This window comes from Marmota marmota, unplaced genomic scaffold, assembly GCF_001458135.2.
Source record: "Marmota marmota marmota unplaced genomic scaffold, marMar, whole genome shotgun sequence".
NCBI lineage: Eukaryota > Metazoa > Chordata > Mammalia > Rodentia > Sciuridae > Marmota > Marmota marmota.
Genome location: NW_026000037.1, coordinates 52483893 through 52500799, shown reverse-complemented (window position 1 = coordinate 52500799; position 16907 = coordinate 52483893). Strand labels below are relative to the sequence as shown.

At 37.0% G+C, this 16907-nt stretch overlaps 2 protein-coding genes across 10 annotated transcripts in view; one reads left to right on the top strand and one right to left on the bottom strand.

Annotated features, from left to right (window-relative positions):
- The window catches only part of LOC107136895 (sodium channel protein type 1 subunit alpha), a 939664-nt gene that overhangs the window by 709601 nt on the left and 213156 nt on the right, over positions 1-16907 (top strand). The window lies entirely within an intron of this gene.
- The window catches only part of Scn2a (sodium voltage-gated channel alpha subunit 2), a 151696-nt gene that overhangs the window by 69344 nt on the left and 65445 nt on the right, over positions 1-16907 (bottom strand). For all 5 annotated transcript variants that reach the window (XM_048812408.1, XM_048812407.1, XM_015478974.2 and 2 more), the window contains 5 exons: positions 15020-15083; positions 13985-14126; positions 13629-13835; positions 11936-12223; positions 1052-1399 (listed from right to left, as the gene is read on the bottom strand). In XM_048812408.1, the coding sequence (XP_048668365.1) occupies positions 1052-1399; positions 11936-12223; positions 13629-13835; positions 13985-14126; positions 15020-15083 (1049 nt within the window). The remainder of the gene's footprint in view (positions 1-1051; positions 1400-11935; positions 12224-13628; positions 13836-13984; positions 14127-15019; positions 15084-16907) is intronic.

Genomic DNA, 16907 nt, shown 5'->3' with positions numbered 1-16907 from the left:
TTACTCCTGGTTGCTTGAACAACTTCCCTGGAAGAAAGGGGCAGGGAAAAGCCACACATAAAAAGTGAAGATCAGTGGCTATTTTTATAATTCAAAGCAAGAAACTCATCTAAGTGGTAACTGAAAACTAACTTCATATTGTTTTAAAGTGGCTTCAAAGAGCTTATCTAATACAATAAATGAAGTTATATTCTGAAAACTGGAAAATATAATCAAATGATATTGCCAGAGTATATGTTTGATTTTTGAAGTGCTGGGGATTTAACCCAGGAGCTCCTGCTTGTAGATGAAATTTCAGGTAATACCAACATTAAAAGTGTGATGTTTTATGAAGGAAATGCTAGTAATGTCCTGATAACTGTCTAGTATTTGGTTGAAATACTTTTCCATGCATTAGATTTGGAGTCACTTTGTTTACCAAAGTAATTCATGACAGTAATATCTGGTCTAAAAATTAGATCATATGATTCTGAACCGCGTACTTTTTAAGGAACTACTTTTACTAAAGCAAATTTACAATGGCCAAGGCTATTTGAGCAGATGCTAAGATGTTACCACTTTGACCTACAAAAAGATAGAAAGCTGCTCTAGGATGTACTGATCTATTTAGTACTAGTATTTACTTCAAGCAAAAGTTTCAAATTCTCTTCTTCACAATGATGGCAAAATCCCTGAGATAAATATTTATGTAAGTTGTCCATATTAATTTTCTTGCAATCAATTCGATTATATTAATGAAACGTTTTCCTTGATAAATTGTTGTTTTACTTTTTGGTAAGTTTCAAATTATAATCAAGATGAAGCAACACTTCAAAATTAAGTCCACGAGACCTGTTCTATGTTTCTAGTTAATGTGTAAAAAAAAGTATGTGTAGGACAACTTGACAAGACAAGTTCTCAACTTGATAAAACCAACTCCTGGCTTGTGAACATTAGATTCAGGAAAATTCTTAGATCTAAAACAAAACAAAACAAAACAAAACAAAAAACACTCCTGCCTGCACCAGCCCACTGCATTGCTCCCATCAGTTGCAGTTTTAGTTGGCCTCACCTCTGGCAGAAGCTGCCCAGCTGGAGAAGTGAGGGCAGAAGGGCCCCCCACCAGAGAGACCACTCCATTGCAGTCCACTGCACTGTGCATCTTCCCATTCATGGGCAGGATGGGGAGCACCCTGGAGGCACGGCTGGCCTGGCTGACATTGCTGTGGCGCCGCTCTCCATGCCTATGTGGCACAAACAGAGAGTCTCTTCTGCTGTCATTGTCCTCAAAGGTGCTGTGCTCATCGTCAGCAAAGTCATTCTCAGAGCCAACATCCTTAGTGCGACCTCTGAAGCTGAAAAGGCTCGCCCTGCTGTTGCGTCTTGGAGAGAAAAGGGAGCCTCGGATGCTCAATAACGACTGTGAACAATAAGCAAAGAGATAAAAGCAGATGAGTAGAATCAAGAGCTGGCATCCTGAAAACATGACTTGCCTCATTCTTTTGTGGACTCTGACCTATCTGTGTTACTGGACAGATGTAAGCACAGGCTCCTATGGTAACTGCTAGTAGCATTCCAGCACTTTCTGCTAGGTTCACTTTTGTTTTGCCGTTTCTCCTTTCCTTTATTTTTTCCTAAGCTTTCTCATTTTCTTCTACTTTTCCTGTTCTTTAGTATATTGAAAGTATTGCATGACATTGTCTTGTGTTATTATCAACACTCAGAACAGCAATTTTTGCTAGACTCTCTTCTAGCTGCTAATTTCACTTAACAATTGAGTGAAAAGCAACTAAATATGCACCTACATCGAGAGATTTTGAAGCCAAAATTATATTCAGTAAGAACTCACAAGTGACCACACCCTGATGCAGATCTTCCCACAGAGGAAAATAAAATCCATCTTGCTAGTAGATCTGTTTAAATATAGTACAAGGAGCAGCTTCTTCCCTTCCCTTTGCATATTTTATAATGATCTTCATGAATAAATTAAACAAATCAAGCTGAAATAACTGTATGATTCATTCCCTGATTTTCACTCTCCTGTCTCAAGAAATCTGAAGAGCACCATATTTACAAAAACCTGGTTTTCACTAAGAATCTGATAACAATCACTTACAATATTCTAAATGGTAACCTTGTCAATTCCATCGCACCGTTTATCTTGTTTCTTAGTTATAGCCACATTAAAGAGAATGAACTACTTCCTGTATTTACTTGTCTACCTTTTGTAACCTCACTCTATGAAACACTAATTTTTCTTTGCCAATATACTCTTCCCTTTTGTTTACAGTACCCTGCCTGTCTCAAACAATGCTCAACTCTCAAACCATTTAACTTGGGAGACACTAATCCCAATTTCTTGATCCAGTAGTAGGACAGTGTCCCGGCTTTGCCAGTTAGTACATTTTGTATACCTTGTACACACAGTGGTTTAAAGAGGAGCACCGGGTCCTGCTTGACCTATTAACAGCCATTCCTTTTTTTACAACTGTTAGGAAGGAAGTGCCTTTTCAACTGAAGTTGCCAAAAATATGGGATATAATTGGTGCTAAAGGGTGCTTTCTTGCCACCATCTGGGAGGGACCAGGATTGAGATATGGGGAAAAATCTTGGTCTCAATATGGTTTGGAGATCCTGGATGCCTAGAGATACTCATGGACTATTTACATGATCTAAAAATTTTCTTTTTTTGCCTAAGCCAAATTGAGTTGGGTTTCTGTGAATATTGATAGAAAGAATATTAATGTCATCAGTAAAAATGATTAGCTCAATCTTTTCCTCTCCACAGGATATAAAGACAACTAAAATGATCATTTAATTTTAATTGTGTTATTAAAATCATAATTACTGTCATTTTTACATTCCCTGACCAATGAATATGCTTTAAATTTTCTTTTTAGGCAATCATTTATTTCTCAACAAAGTCTATAAATGCTAGAAGCTTCCTTATGAGATCTTACTCATTATTTATAGAAAGAAGCACATCTATGAAGATTTACCTTTTCCCCCTACAGAAGTTTTTTTTTTCCTTTTCTTGTTCCTATGTTTTTTCATCCTATTATCAACTTCATTGTTAAGAATCATTCTTTCCTTTATTGCTTTTATACAGGTGGCTATTTAAAAGTATCTCCTAGACTACACAATTTCTTGCAAGTCTTTTTTCTCTCTCTTCACAGGTATTTGAATTAGCTGTGAGGATATTATAGTGACATGATTTGTGACCTAATGGTCATGTTAGCTCAAATCAACAGCAGAAGAAATGCTTGGCAATTACAAATAAAAAAGAAATTATTTATAGGTATCACCTTAGTAAGAGATTATATTTTAACTACAAGCACTCCATACAATGAGAATTACAGAAGTTTGGAAAGAAATATATTTCTCAAGATTCAAAGGTTATTTAAATTGTACAAGAGCATATTTACATGCAACAGATATGCTAAATGGTTGCACTCCTTCTGTTAGCATCAATTTTTAATGCTTACATTAATTTCATAAATGTAATCAAACGCTGTTCCACAAGTAAAAGATGACCAGTAAGAAAAACTCTCTGTACCAATGAATCTCTAGAAAGCAGAATGTCTGATTTATCACAAATAGGGAAGGAAATAATAACTTCAGAGGGTCAACTCTATCTTTAAAAGGCTTTGAAAAAAATTATTCAGATTATTGTGAGACTTGATTAGAATGTGCACTCTTGACTTTCTTTTCCCCCCACTCCCACATGAACAAATCAAATAGAAGCCTAAGAAATATTTCATATTTCCACCTACTCTAGTGAGAAAATTGTAATCTTGCAGTAAAAGCCTACATTGGGTATTTTTTTTTCAGTATGAAAGCAGAAATGGTTATGAACATCATCTCTTTTCCATCATGTCATGACAAAATAGTAGGTCTTGATATTTTCGAGTCTTAGACCTTTGAAAAGCTTAATTAAAGCTAAGGGCCCTTCATCCCTGTACCTAGGTTAAGCACCTCTACCTGTCTTGATCGTTTAAATATTGCCTTCAGGCATGCAAAGCAGGGTTAGTGTTATTTTGAGGTTTTCTTTCTGTCCTCTTCTCATTACCCCATCCCTTTCACCTTTTCTCTCCATCTTCCTTTTCTTAGCCAGTTGTTTGTGAGACTAAGAAATAAATGTCATGTTTTGTCAGTTGGTGATCACTTGTAATGACCAAATAGCTGGGAAGTAGGCATGCCACAGTATGGAGAAGACAGTATTGGAGAAAGGTTATCTTCGAGAGCGACATTTGCAGAAAGGGGAGGGACAGAGCCTATCCTTCACAGGCTTCATGATTTTTCCTGGAATTAGTTCCATTGCATTTGAAATACTGAAAATTGAAGAGAATCTCAGGGCAACTATTGATAATATAAAGTTTCTAATTTAGTCTAACTTAGGATATAATTTAGACAAATTTAGGTTATGATTAAACCTAGGCCAAAATAATCCTCCCTTCCTCTCTCTCTTACTCTCTTCTTTTCCCTCTACTTTCCATTCTTCCTTTTGTTCCCCCTTTATCCTTCCTTTTTTTCTTTACAAAATAACCAGTGCTTTAAAAAGGAGATTTTAATTTTAAGGGATTCATATTTATTGATTAATATTTCTTCTAATAGAATGACAACAGTTGAGAAAAGGCAATGACAAAGAACTAGTGAATGTTTCAGTATAATTAAAAATAAATTCTTGAGCAGAACAGGCCATACCTGCAACCGATAGACAGAACAGGCCCAGTGGCCTGAGGAAGGGTAGAGCCGCCCCCCCCCCGCGCGCCTGCAAGGTAGGCGGACCTGCGACACACTGGCAGAACAGCCCCAGAGGCCTGCAGAGGGGCAGTGCCGCTGCCTGTGCCTGCAAAGTAGGCAGAACTGCGACCACGGACAGAACAAGCCTAGTGGCTCGCAGAGGGACAGAGCCGCCGCCCACGCCTGCAAGGTAGGCGGACCTGCTACCGACCGGCAGAGCAGGCCCAGCGGCCTGCCGGCGTGGTAGGCACATTGCCCCAATTGGAGGTGGGGCAGAGCCGCCGCCCGCGCCTGCGAGGGAGACTTTGCAACTATACAAGACCAATATAAATATATAGGGGGAAAATTCAATAGCACAACAGTTTCACCAAGTAGAAAGGAACGCGAACAGTATGAAGAGACAAGGAAAGAAAGGACCACAAGCAATGCAGGTCAACTCAACGTTAGAAGAGGTAATAGCTGCAGCAGATGGAATGTCAGATAAAGAATTCAGGATATACATGCTTCAGATGATCTGGAGTATCAAGGAAGACATTAAACAGCAAAATCAGACAATGAAAGATCACTTCGACAATGAATTACACAAACAAATACAGGAAGCAAAGGAACAGCTATACAGGGAGATAGAGGTTATAAAAAACAAACAATCAGAAATCCTAGAAATGCAGGAAGCAATAAACCAACTTAAAAACTCAATGGAGAATACTACCAGCAGAGTAGAACACTTAGAAGATAGAACATCAGACAATGAAGACAAAGTATTTCAACTTGAAAAGAACATAGACAGCTCAGCAAGACTGTTAAGAAACCATGAGCAGAACATCCAAGAAATATGGGATAACATTAAGAGACCAAACTTAAGAGTCATTGGGATACAGGAAGGTACAGAGCTCCAAACCAAAGGAATGAGCAGTCTATTCAATGAAATAATACGAGAAAACTTCCCAGACTTGAAGAATGAGACAGAATCCCAAATCCTAGAAGCCTACAGGACGCCGAATGTGCAAAATCATAAGAGATCCACACCTAGACACATTATAATGAAGATGCCCAACATACAGAATAAGGAGAGAATTTTAAAAGCTACAAGAGAAAGGAAGCAGATTACATTTAGGGGTAAGCCAATCAGGATAACAGCTGATCTTTCAACACAGACTCTGAAAGCTAGAAGATCCTGGAATAACATATTTCAAACACTGAAAGAAAATGGGTTCCAACCAAGAATTGTGTATCCAGCGAAATTAAGCTTCAGGATGGAAGATGAAATTAAAACCTTCCACGATAAACAAAAGTTTAAAGAATTCGCAGCTAGAAAACCATCTCTTCAAAACATCCTCGCCAAAGCATTACAGGAAGAGGAAATGGAAAATAACAATGAAAACCAACAGTGGGAGGTAGGACAGTAAAGGGGGGGAAAATAATCAAAGAGGAAAACAAACCATGTTTAGTAACAGAAATAAACAAATATGGCTGGAAGAACAACCCATATCTCAATAATAACCCTAAATGTTAATGGCTTAAACTCACCAATTAAGAGACACAGGCTAGTAGAATGGATCACAAAACAAGACCCAACAATATGCTGCCTACAGGAGACGCATTTGATAGGAAAAGACATACATAGGCTGAAGGTGAAAGGTTGGGAAAAATCATATCACTCATATGGACTTCGGAAACAAGCAGGAGTGTCCATACTCATATCAAATAAAATAGATTTCAAGCCAAAGTTAATCAAAAGGGATAAAGAGGGACACTACATACTGCTTAAGGGAACCATACACCAACAAGACATAACAATCATAAATATTTATGCCCCAAACAATGGTGCAGCTATGTTCGTCAAACAAACTCTTCTCAAGTTCAAGAGTCTAATAGACCACCATACCATAATCATGGGAGACTTCAACACACCTCTCTCGCCACTGGACAGATCTTCCAAACAAAAGTTGAATAAGGAAACTATAGAACTCAATAACACTATTAATAACCTAGACCTAATTGACATATATAGAGTATACCACCCAACATCAAGCAGTTACACTTTTTTCTCAGCAGCACATGGATCCTTCTCAAAAATAGATCATATATTATGTCACAGGGCAACTCTTAGACAATATAAAGGAGTAGAGATAATACCATGCATCTTATCTGATCATAATGGAATGAAACTGAAAATCAACGATAAAAGAAGGAAGGAAAAAGCATACATCACTTGGAGAATGAACAATAGGTTACTGAATGATCAATGGGTTATAGAAGACATCAAGGAGGAAATTAAAAAATTCTTAGAGATAAATGAAAACACAGACACAACATATCGGAATCTATGGGACACATTGAAAGCAGTTCTAAGAGGAAAATTCATTGCTTGGAGTTCATTCCTTAAAAAAAGAAAAAACCAACAAATAAATGATCTCATACTTCATCTCAAAATCCTTGAAAAAGAAGAGCAAAACAACAGCAAAAGAAGTAGAAGGCAAGAAATAATTAAAATCAGAGCTGAAATTAATGAAATCGAAACAAAAGAAACAATTGAAAAAATTGACAAAACTAAAAGTTGGTTCTTTGAAAAAATAAACAAAATCGACAGACCCTTAGCGATGCTAGCGAAGAGAAGAAGAGAGAGAACTCAAATTACTAGCATACGGGATGAAAAAGGCAATATCACAACAGACACTTCAGAAATACAGAAGATAATCAAAAACTATTTTGAATCCTTATACTCCAATAAATTAGAAGATAGTGAAGGCATAGATAAATTTCTTAAGTCATATGATCTGCCCAGATTGAGTCAGGAGGATATAGACAACCTAAACAGACCAATATCAATTGAGGAAATAGAAGAAACCATCAAAAGACTACCAACTAAGAAAAGCCCAGGACCGGATGGGTATACAGCAGAGTTTTACAAAACCTTTAAAGAGGAACTAATACCAATACTTTTCAAGCTACTTCAGGAAATAGAAAAAGAGGGAGAACTTCCAAATTCATTCTACGAGGCCAACATCACCCTGATACCTAAACCAGACAAAGACACTTCAAAGAAAGAAAACTACAGACCAATATCTCTAATGAACCTAGATGCAAAAATCCTCAATAAAATTCTGGCGAATCGGATACAAAAACATATCAAAAAAATTGTACACCATGATCAAGTAGGATTCATCCCTGGGATGCAAGGCTGGTTCAATATACGGAAATCAATAAATGTTATTCACCACATCAATAGACTTAAAAATAAGAACCATATGATCATCTCGATAGATGCGGAAAAAGCATTCGACAAAGTACAGCATCCCTTTATGTTCAAAACTCTAGAAAAACTAGGGATAACAGGAACATACCTCAATATTGTAAAAGCAATCTATGCTAAGCCTCAGGCTAGCATCATTCTGAATGGAGAAAAACTGAAGGCATTCCCTCTAAAATCTGGAACAAGACAGGGATGCCCTCTCTCTCCACTTCTGTTCAACATAGTTCTCGAAACACTGGCCAGAGCAATTAGACAGACGAAAGAAATTAAAGGCATCAAAATAGGAAAAGAAGAACTTAAATTATCACTATTTGCAGATGATATGATTCTATACCTAGCAGACCCAAAAGGCTCTACAAAGAAACTATTAGAGCTAATAAATGAATTCAGCAAAGTGGCAGGATATAAAATCAACACGCATAAATCAAAGGCATTCCTGTATATCAGCGACAAATCCTCTGAAATGGAAATGAGGACAACCACTCCATTCACAATATCTTCAAAAAAAATAAAATACTTGGGAATCAACCTAACAAAAGAGGTGAAAGACTTATACAATGAAAACTACAGAACCCTAAAGAGAGAAATAGAAGAAGATCTTAGAAGATGGAAAAATATACCCTGTTCATGGATAGGCAGAACTAACATCATCAAAATGGCGATATTACCAAAAGTTCTCTATAGGTTTAATGCAATGCCAATCAAAATCCCAACGGCATTTCTTGTAGAAATAGAGAAAGCAATCATGAAATTCATATGGAAAAATAAAAGACCCAGAATAGCAAAAACAATGCTAAGCAGGAAGTGTGAATCAGGCGGTATAGCGATACCAGACTTCAAACTATACTACAGAGCAATAGTAACAAAAACAGCATGGTACTGGTACCAAAACAGGCGGGTGGACCAATGGTACAGAATAGAGGACACAGAAACCAATCCACAAAACTACAACTATCTTATATTTGATAAAGGGGCTAAAAGCATGCAATGGAGGAAGGATAGCATCTTCAACAAATGGTGCTGGGAAAACTGGAAATCCATATGCAACAAAATGAAACTGAATCCCTTTCTCTCGCCATGCACAAAAGTTAATTCAAAATGGATCAAGGAGCTTGATATCAAATCAGAGACACGCCGTCTGATAGAAGAAAAAGTTGGCTACGATCTACATACTGTGGGGTCGGGCTCCAAATTCCTCAATAGGACACCCATAGCACAAAAGTTAATAACTAGAATCAACAAATGGGACTTACTCAAACTAAAAAGTTTTTTCTCAGCAAAAGAAACAATAAGAGAGGTAAATAGGGAGCCTACACCCTGGGAACAAATCTTTACTCCTCACACTTCAGATAGAGCCCTAATATCCAGAGTATACAAAGAACTCAAAAAATTAGACAATAAGAGAACAAACAACCCAATCAACAAATGGGCCAAGGACCTGAACAGACACTTCTCAGAGGAGGACATACAGTCAATCAACAAGTACATGAAAAAATGCTCACCATCTCTAGCTGTCAGAGAAATGCAAATCAAAACCACCCTAAGATACCATCTCACTCCAGTAAGATTGGCAGCCATTATGAAGTCAAACAACAACAAGTGCTGGCGAGGATGTGGGGAAAAGGGTACACTTGTACATTGCTGGTGGGACTGCAAATTGGTGCAGCCAATTTGGAAAGCAGTATGGAGATTTCTTGGAAAGCTGGGAATGGAGCCACCATTTGACCCAGCTATTCCCCTTCTTGGTCTATTCCCTAAAGACCTAAAAAGAGCATGCTACAGGGACACTGCTACATCGATGTTCATAGCAGCACAGTTCACAATAGCAAGACTGTGGAACCAACCTAGATGCCCTTCAATAGACGAATGGATAAAAAAAATGTGGCATTTATACACAATGGAGTATTACTCTGCATTAAAAAATGACAAAATCATAGAATTTACAGGGAAATGGATGGCATTAGAGCAGATTATGCTAAGTGAAGCTAGCCAATCCCTAAAAAACAAATGCCAAATGTCTTCTTTGATATAAGGAGAGTAACTAAGAACAGAGTAGGGACGAAGAGCAGGAGAAGAAGATTAACATTTAACAGGGATGAGAGGTGGGAGGGAAAGGGAGAGAGAAGGGAAATTGCATGGTAATGGAAGGAGACCCTCAGGGTTATACAGTGGAGGGGGTAGAGAGAGAGGAGGGGAGGGGAGGGGAGAGGTGGGGAGGGGGGAGGGTGGAGGATGGGAAAGGCAGCAGAGCACAACAGACACTAGGATGGCAATTTGTAAATCAATGGATGTGTAACTGATGTGATTCTGCAATCTGTGTATGGGGTGAAGGTGGGAGTTCATAACCCACTTGAATCAAAGTGTGGAATATGATATGTCAAGAAATTTGTAATGTTTTGAACAACCCACAATAAAAAATTAAAAAAAAAATAAAATAAAATAAAATAAAAAAAAAAAAAATAAATTCTTTTTAAAATTTTAATTCAACCCTATTTACCTCACCCTCACAATGCTAATTGGATTTGGAATGAATGAAGCTGACCTACAAAGGATGTATTTATTTTAAAACCAAACAAAACCATATAAAATGCAAGTGTAATGCTAGGTATGTGTATCTTTTCAATGAAATTAGATTATAAATTTCCTTATCAGTTTTAAAAAATATTTGTTATAGGCTGCCTGATAAAGTGGAACATTCAAGGCTTTCAGCGTCAGGCCAAGTTTGAATAGTACCTCAGCCCTTCATAACTATATGACATTGGGCAGCTATTTAACTTCATTAAACCAAAACTACAGTGAAAAAATACCATGCAGATTGGGATTGTAGTTCAGAGGTAGGGCCTACATGCACAAGGCCCCAGGTTCTATCCCCAGACTGGAAAAAAGAAAAGAAAAGAAAAAAATTAAAAATACTAACAATACTACTAATAATACAAAGCACCAGAGCAGTTAGCATTAGAATAATGTAAAAAGAATGCACACTTAAAATAGGCACTCAACAAAGCACGCACCCTCTCGTTCTCTTTGTATCTGAAAATTTGGCATGAAAATTAATTCAGTACCTGCCTGGGTTGTCATAAGGAGATTCAAACAAAGTTATATTGCAAGTAGCAATACTATGGGCAAATAGTAACATTAGAATCATCATCAATGTTGCTGTAATTGTTATTATTACTATATGGACATTAAGGTTTTTACTTCTGGTGAAACTGTCATCTGAGGAATTGTGTATTCCTGGGAATTCTCTTGGTAATTTTAAAGGATCCTAAATTTTAAGTTTTCAAGAGCCTGTGTGGGTGCATAAGCCTGAGGCATCTGGTGATGTATATGCTGCAGTATATAAATCTGCATGTTCTTTGAGTGCAAGTCTTATGTTATCATCAGACATGGAAAATCAAGTACAATTAAGCATCACTGTTTATTTAGTGTCATAAACCTTCCTCTGTGCATTTCTGCCTAAGAATTCTGACTACACTTCTAGCAAAAGTGTGCTTCAGTTCCCTTTGAAACAAGGTCATGAAGAATGCACCCAGCATGTCAAGTTTGCACATGGATGAGACAAACTGCACAGATGGTCTGAAAGTGTCCCTGGTACACTTCTGAGGCCCTGCCACTCATAAAACCCACAGTTCACTGGGTCCAGGCACAAGAGGAATAGGAACCATCTGCTGATAATTCCTCTGTGGAAAACTGCCCAGAGAAGTTTAAGTCTTCAACAAGCCTCAAAACCATAAACCTTCCCAACCCAGTGGGATCTAAAAATCCCTTCCTGGGATTCCAAAAATGTGGTAAAACTCACATCTGTGAGGCAACAGCCAAAACACTTGATAGTCGTCATTACCATTCTGAAAGCATTTGTGCCATCCAGGGGAAAGGCAGCTTTTTCTCCACCAAATCTTGGCATATTCTTTGAAAAGTCTTATTATGAAAGTGTGATTGATATCATCTAATATGCTTTACCTGGTGTGGAGAAGAAAATCTCTTTTCATATGTCAGCCTACTTCCTTCCAAGGAAAACCGGAAGCCTTTTCTTCTTATGCTGTCTTCAGATTCTGATTTTTGGACTCCATCTTCCTTCTCTTCTTCTCCAGACTGTTCCTTCTGCTTCTTTTTCTTTCTTCTGTTTTTCAGCTCTTTTTCACTCTTGGAGCTCAACTTCGATGCCACGGAAGAACTCTCGGAGAAAACTCCTATCCCACCTGCACCACTGAAGTCTCTGGATTCAGCAGATGCAGCTGCAGCTGCTGCCTAGAAGGGCACAAAGGAAATGGCCAGAGCAGATGAACACTTAAATAATCGGCTGCTTCATTTGTCCTTAATACAGTGAATATGGTCCTGAAAAACAGTTCTCCACTTGCTTTTTTGAAAAACAGTCCTTGTGCATTAGATCAAACAAAGAACAAAATTGGCATACACGTGAAAGTTATGAGCATGAATGAGGACAGCCTTCCAGCTCTGGCTGCACACTAGGTGAACCAGTTAACCTACAAAATGAACAAGACACTCATATGGCATCCCATCTTTCTTTGATTTAAGCAATATTATAAGAAGGAAGAATTAAGTGTAAGTTTTCCTATTTAAGCCCGATAATCATTTGCCTTGCATCACACCTCGACTTGGCAAGGACTTTAGTGCTAGACTGAATTATTGAATTTAACTCAGTTGAGTATGTAATTTTTTTATTGGTTGTTCAAAACATTACAAAACTCTTGACATATCATATTTCATACATTAGATTCAAGTGGGTTATGAACTCCCATTTTTACCCCAAATACAATTTTAATGAACTTTTTACTTTCTGTTTATATTGAGAATTTCAGTAGGAAATGAACAACACAGGCATATTATAGATTAGGTATTAGGGAGTCCTGGATCTTGGTGTCCGCATTTATCTATAAATTCTCATAGTACAGTTTCTGAAAAATATAAAACTGAGGTGGTTGCTCCTGCCTCAGCATACCTCCTTCTGTGGCTTTTATGACATGTTTAAGGATAGTTGGAGACAAAAGGCAATTGCAGTCAAAATTCAAGAAAAGACAAAACAAGGCAACTGGATGGGTTGATGCCATTAGTCAGGCAAATATACTTAGGAGAAATACTTGCCTCATTTTGAAGACTCATTTCAAAATTAAAGGATGTATGATATAAAAATGTTAGTGTTTTAGCAATTTCTTATTAATCCATAAACCTGCATTTATACACTTCATGTGCAGGAGAACAAACATTGAATAATCTTTGCTTTCCAGACTCTATGAAATACTCTTCTTAGTTTGACTCTCATTTTCTGAACTTTCCCACTTGTAGTGACACTATCATGAAGAAATGACTGTAATTGAGTTCTTCCCTGGAAGGTTAAGAAAATAGTCTGATTGAGGGTATATAGGTCCACCTACTTTATGAGTTTGAGTTAATGAGAGTTTTGATAATTTTCTCATGGTGAGGCAAAAAAGCATTTAGTTATACTTCTTTATGGTTTTCTGCCTTCAGTATTGCCAGTAATCACCAAAAAAAGGGCTAAGCTAATAGCCAAATGGGCTCCTTGCACCCCACACGACAGGTCTCTAATGTCAACCATCATGCCACTGACCCTAACTAACTCTTAGGTCAGACAATTGAGATGGAAACAGAAGGTCCCCATGCTTGCTAACTATACCTGAGCTTCTTCTTGCTGCTTTTTTAACTGTTCAAGCATCTGCTGAAATTCTGCCTCCTTCTGTTCTGCCTCTTCCAGTGTGGCCTGATTCTGTTCCTCGTAGGCCATGGCTACCACAGCCAGGATCAAATTTATTAGGTAGAATGAGCCCAGGAAAATGACCAGCACAAAAAATATCATGTATGTTTTCCCAGCAGCACGCAGTGTCTGCAAAAAGGGAAGAGACATTTTAATAAATTTTATATGGGATGTTACAAGTTCCCACTCTGAAGCAATAAAATATTACACAGCGATTCTCTTAATCTTTGTATTTCATGCTTCATGCTTCCCAGAAGAATCATTATGTCTGTTCTCACCAGTTGATAAAGATTTTCCCAGAAGTCTTGAGTCATAAGACGGAATAGGGACAAGAAGGCCCAGCTGAAGGTGTCAAAGCTTGTATAGCCATAGTTGGGGTTCCGGCCAGCCTTCACACAGATGTATCCTTCGGGACACTGGCTATAGTTAGGTTAGAGCAAGGAGAGGAGGTCAGCAGCTGCAAGCCCATTGAATGATTTTTCTGGTCCTAGGGATGCCAGTCTATTCAATGCAGACTCTAGAGAAAGCCTGATCCTCTAACTTTACCCAGCACTCGACCCTTCAGCATGCAAACTGATTTATCATAACAATCTGTTAAGTTTATTTTGTGGGTTCTGTTGTGATTCATAACTGTCAAGTTATATTTATCACATCTCCATATAAAAGAAATCATATCCTGATTAATATCTTCTGCAATTAGAAGTCAGGACCAGATAAAAAAGTCTACAGGGAAAGTTGACATTCACCAAAAATGTCTTGAGGCAGAAGTAAGTGTGGGGTATATAATTACGCCCATTTATCATATGAAAAAAAAAAAGAAGAAGAAGATTAGAGGAGGCACAAATCTATGAGGAAACTCCACACTGTGGTCTTTGTGTTTTTTTGCACTTTGTTAAAATATGCTAGACATATAGTTACCATGCCTCAGATATTGACATTATCTTCAGAGATTTTGCATTTTAAGCCATGGAGACCACATTAGCATAAATAAAATGTCACACGTCTACAAGTATGTGCTTATGAATTCTATTAACTTAAGCCGCTTATGTATATGCACTGCTTTTCTCTCTATTTTCCATTGAGCTAACTTGGAAGATTAGATGTGACCTAGTATGGAAAAATAATTGCTGTATATGAGTGTGTGAAGGAGGTGAGAATCCACACTTATCTTGGCTATTCTGAGAGCCAGCGTGAAGTGGAATTTATGCAGTGCTTTGAATGAGGAGTGTGTGGGGCTGGATGGGTGGGAGGTGATAGGTTATTGAGGCTGAAGGAGCAGCGAGGGCTGAGAATCAATAGGAAGCACAACTTACCCCGCATCTGAGCTATTGCCACACAGCAGCGCATCATTTTGCCCTTCCAGAAAATAAAAGTGACCTATTTGAAGAGTAAAGAATAGAGAGAATCATTAAAAAGACTTTAGAACACTTTACTATAACATTGTACATAGGTGACAAAGCCTACAAATGTTTTCAATCACAATAAGGTAGATAAAATAATAAAAGATTTTCATAATAAGTACTAAACAAATGTAAGTATATAACATTTTTGATCAAATATGTGTTTAGAAAATTTATTTTAGAAAGAAACTTTTCCAAAGGAATAACTCTGATAGCATTCTCGTGTCATCATTTATTGCAAATGGAAACTCACACTGTTTGGGGCACTGAAAAAAAACTGAGAAATTAGGTTGATTTTTGTTACAAAATGAGAGAGAGAGAAACCCTGCTTTTAAGTGTTTACAAGCAAATAAATCTTTACTTTAGGATACTTTTTGCCTGGACACAAAATAGCTTCAAACTTTTTTCGCCCACCCAGTTTTACTTAATTTCTTGTGAGAAATGGGCTTAGGTGTTTGTTCCTTCTCAAAATATTCTGTTCTGGGTTTTTGCTTGATTTCTGTCTTTCAAATGTATAAAGTTTTTATCTTTGGAAATACATGTCTATTGTATCTATCTTTTTATTTTTTTTAAGAAATGACATGGTTTTTATAAGAGATGAGCTCAGGAAACATACATATAAAAATGATTTATATATTCACAAATAAAAACATGAAAACATGTATATAAACAAACACATTCTTATATGAACTTCCCAAATTCGTTATGTTAATATTTAGGCCCTTTATTCAAGGATTATTCTAATAGATGATGTAGGTAGATCTGTGTCATATTTTGTAAAAAAAAATTAGACTCTCACATTAAAATAAATATTAAAAATAATTCTAGGTGTTTATAGATTTAAAGATAAGTTCACTAAATATGATAGCAAGAATATACATGACTTTTATTTGTTGAATATTTAGGTGATTATTTTCATGTCTTAATCAACAGGTATTTTCTAAATACAAAAACAGAAAAAAATGACAACAATTTTGTTTATTTGACTGCCTAAAATTTAATATCACTTAGGCATCAAAAGTAAGCTACAGGGGCTATGGTTGTGGTTCAGTAGTAGAGCACTTTCCTAGCATGTGTGAGGCACTGGGTTCGATTCTCAGCACCACATAATAAATAAATGAATAAAATAAAGGTCCATCAACAACTAAAGACGTATTAAAAAATAAAAAGAAAGCTATAAGTCCTGGGCGCAGTGGCACACACCTGTAATCCCAGTGGCTCATGAGCCTGAGGCAAGAGGATTGTGAGTTCAAAACCAGCCTCAGCAAAAGTGAGGTGTTAAGCAACTCAGTAAGACTCTGTCTCTAAATAAAATACAAAATAGGGCTGGGGATGTTGCTCAGTGGTTGAGTGCCCCTGAGTTCAATCCCTGGTACCCCCCACCCCCCCAAAAAAATCCAAACCAAACCAAAACAACAACAACAACAAAAACAAGCCATGAGATGGAAAACAAGTTAAGAATATACTTGTCAAAAAAAATATTAAATTTTAATATACTTGATAAATTAAAAATCTCATATGAATTTCCCAAAAATACATGATAAAAAATCAACAGATGATTCACATTACAGGAAATATTTAAATGCTTAATGATACTATTAAATATATTTTAATTCTCTAAATTAATAATTGAGGAACAACAACAAAAGAGTAGTATTGTCCATTTTTCCTTCTACCCAATGATTTTAAAATACAATAATAATTAGTATTAGTGAGAATTCTGTAAGATGGATACTTCTGTTGATGATATAGTATGGTATGATCTCTCAGAAAAGCAATTTGATGCTATATGTGTATAGTC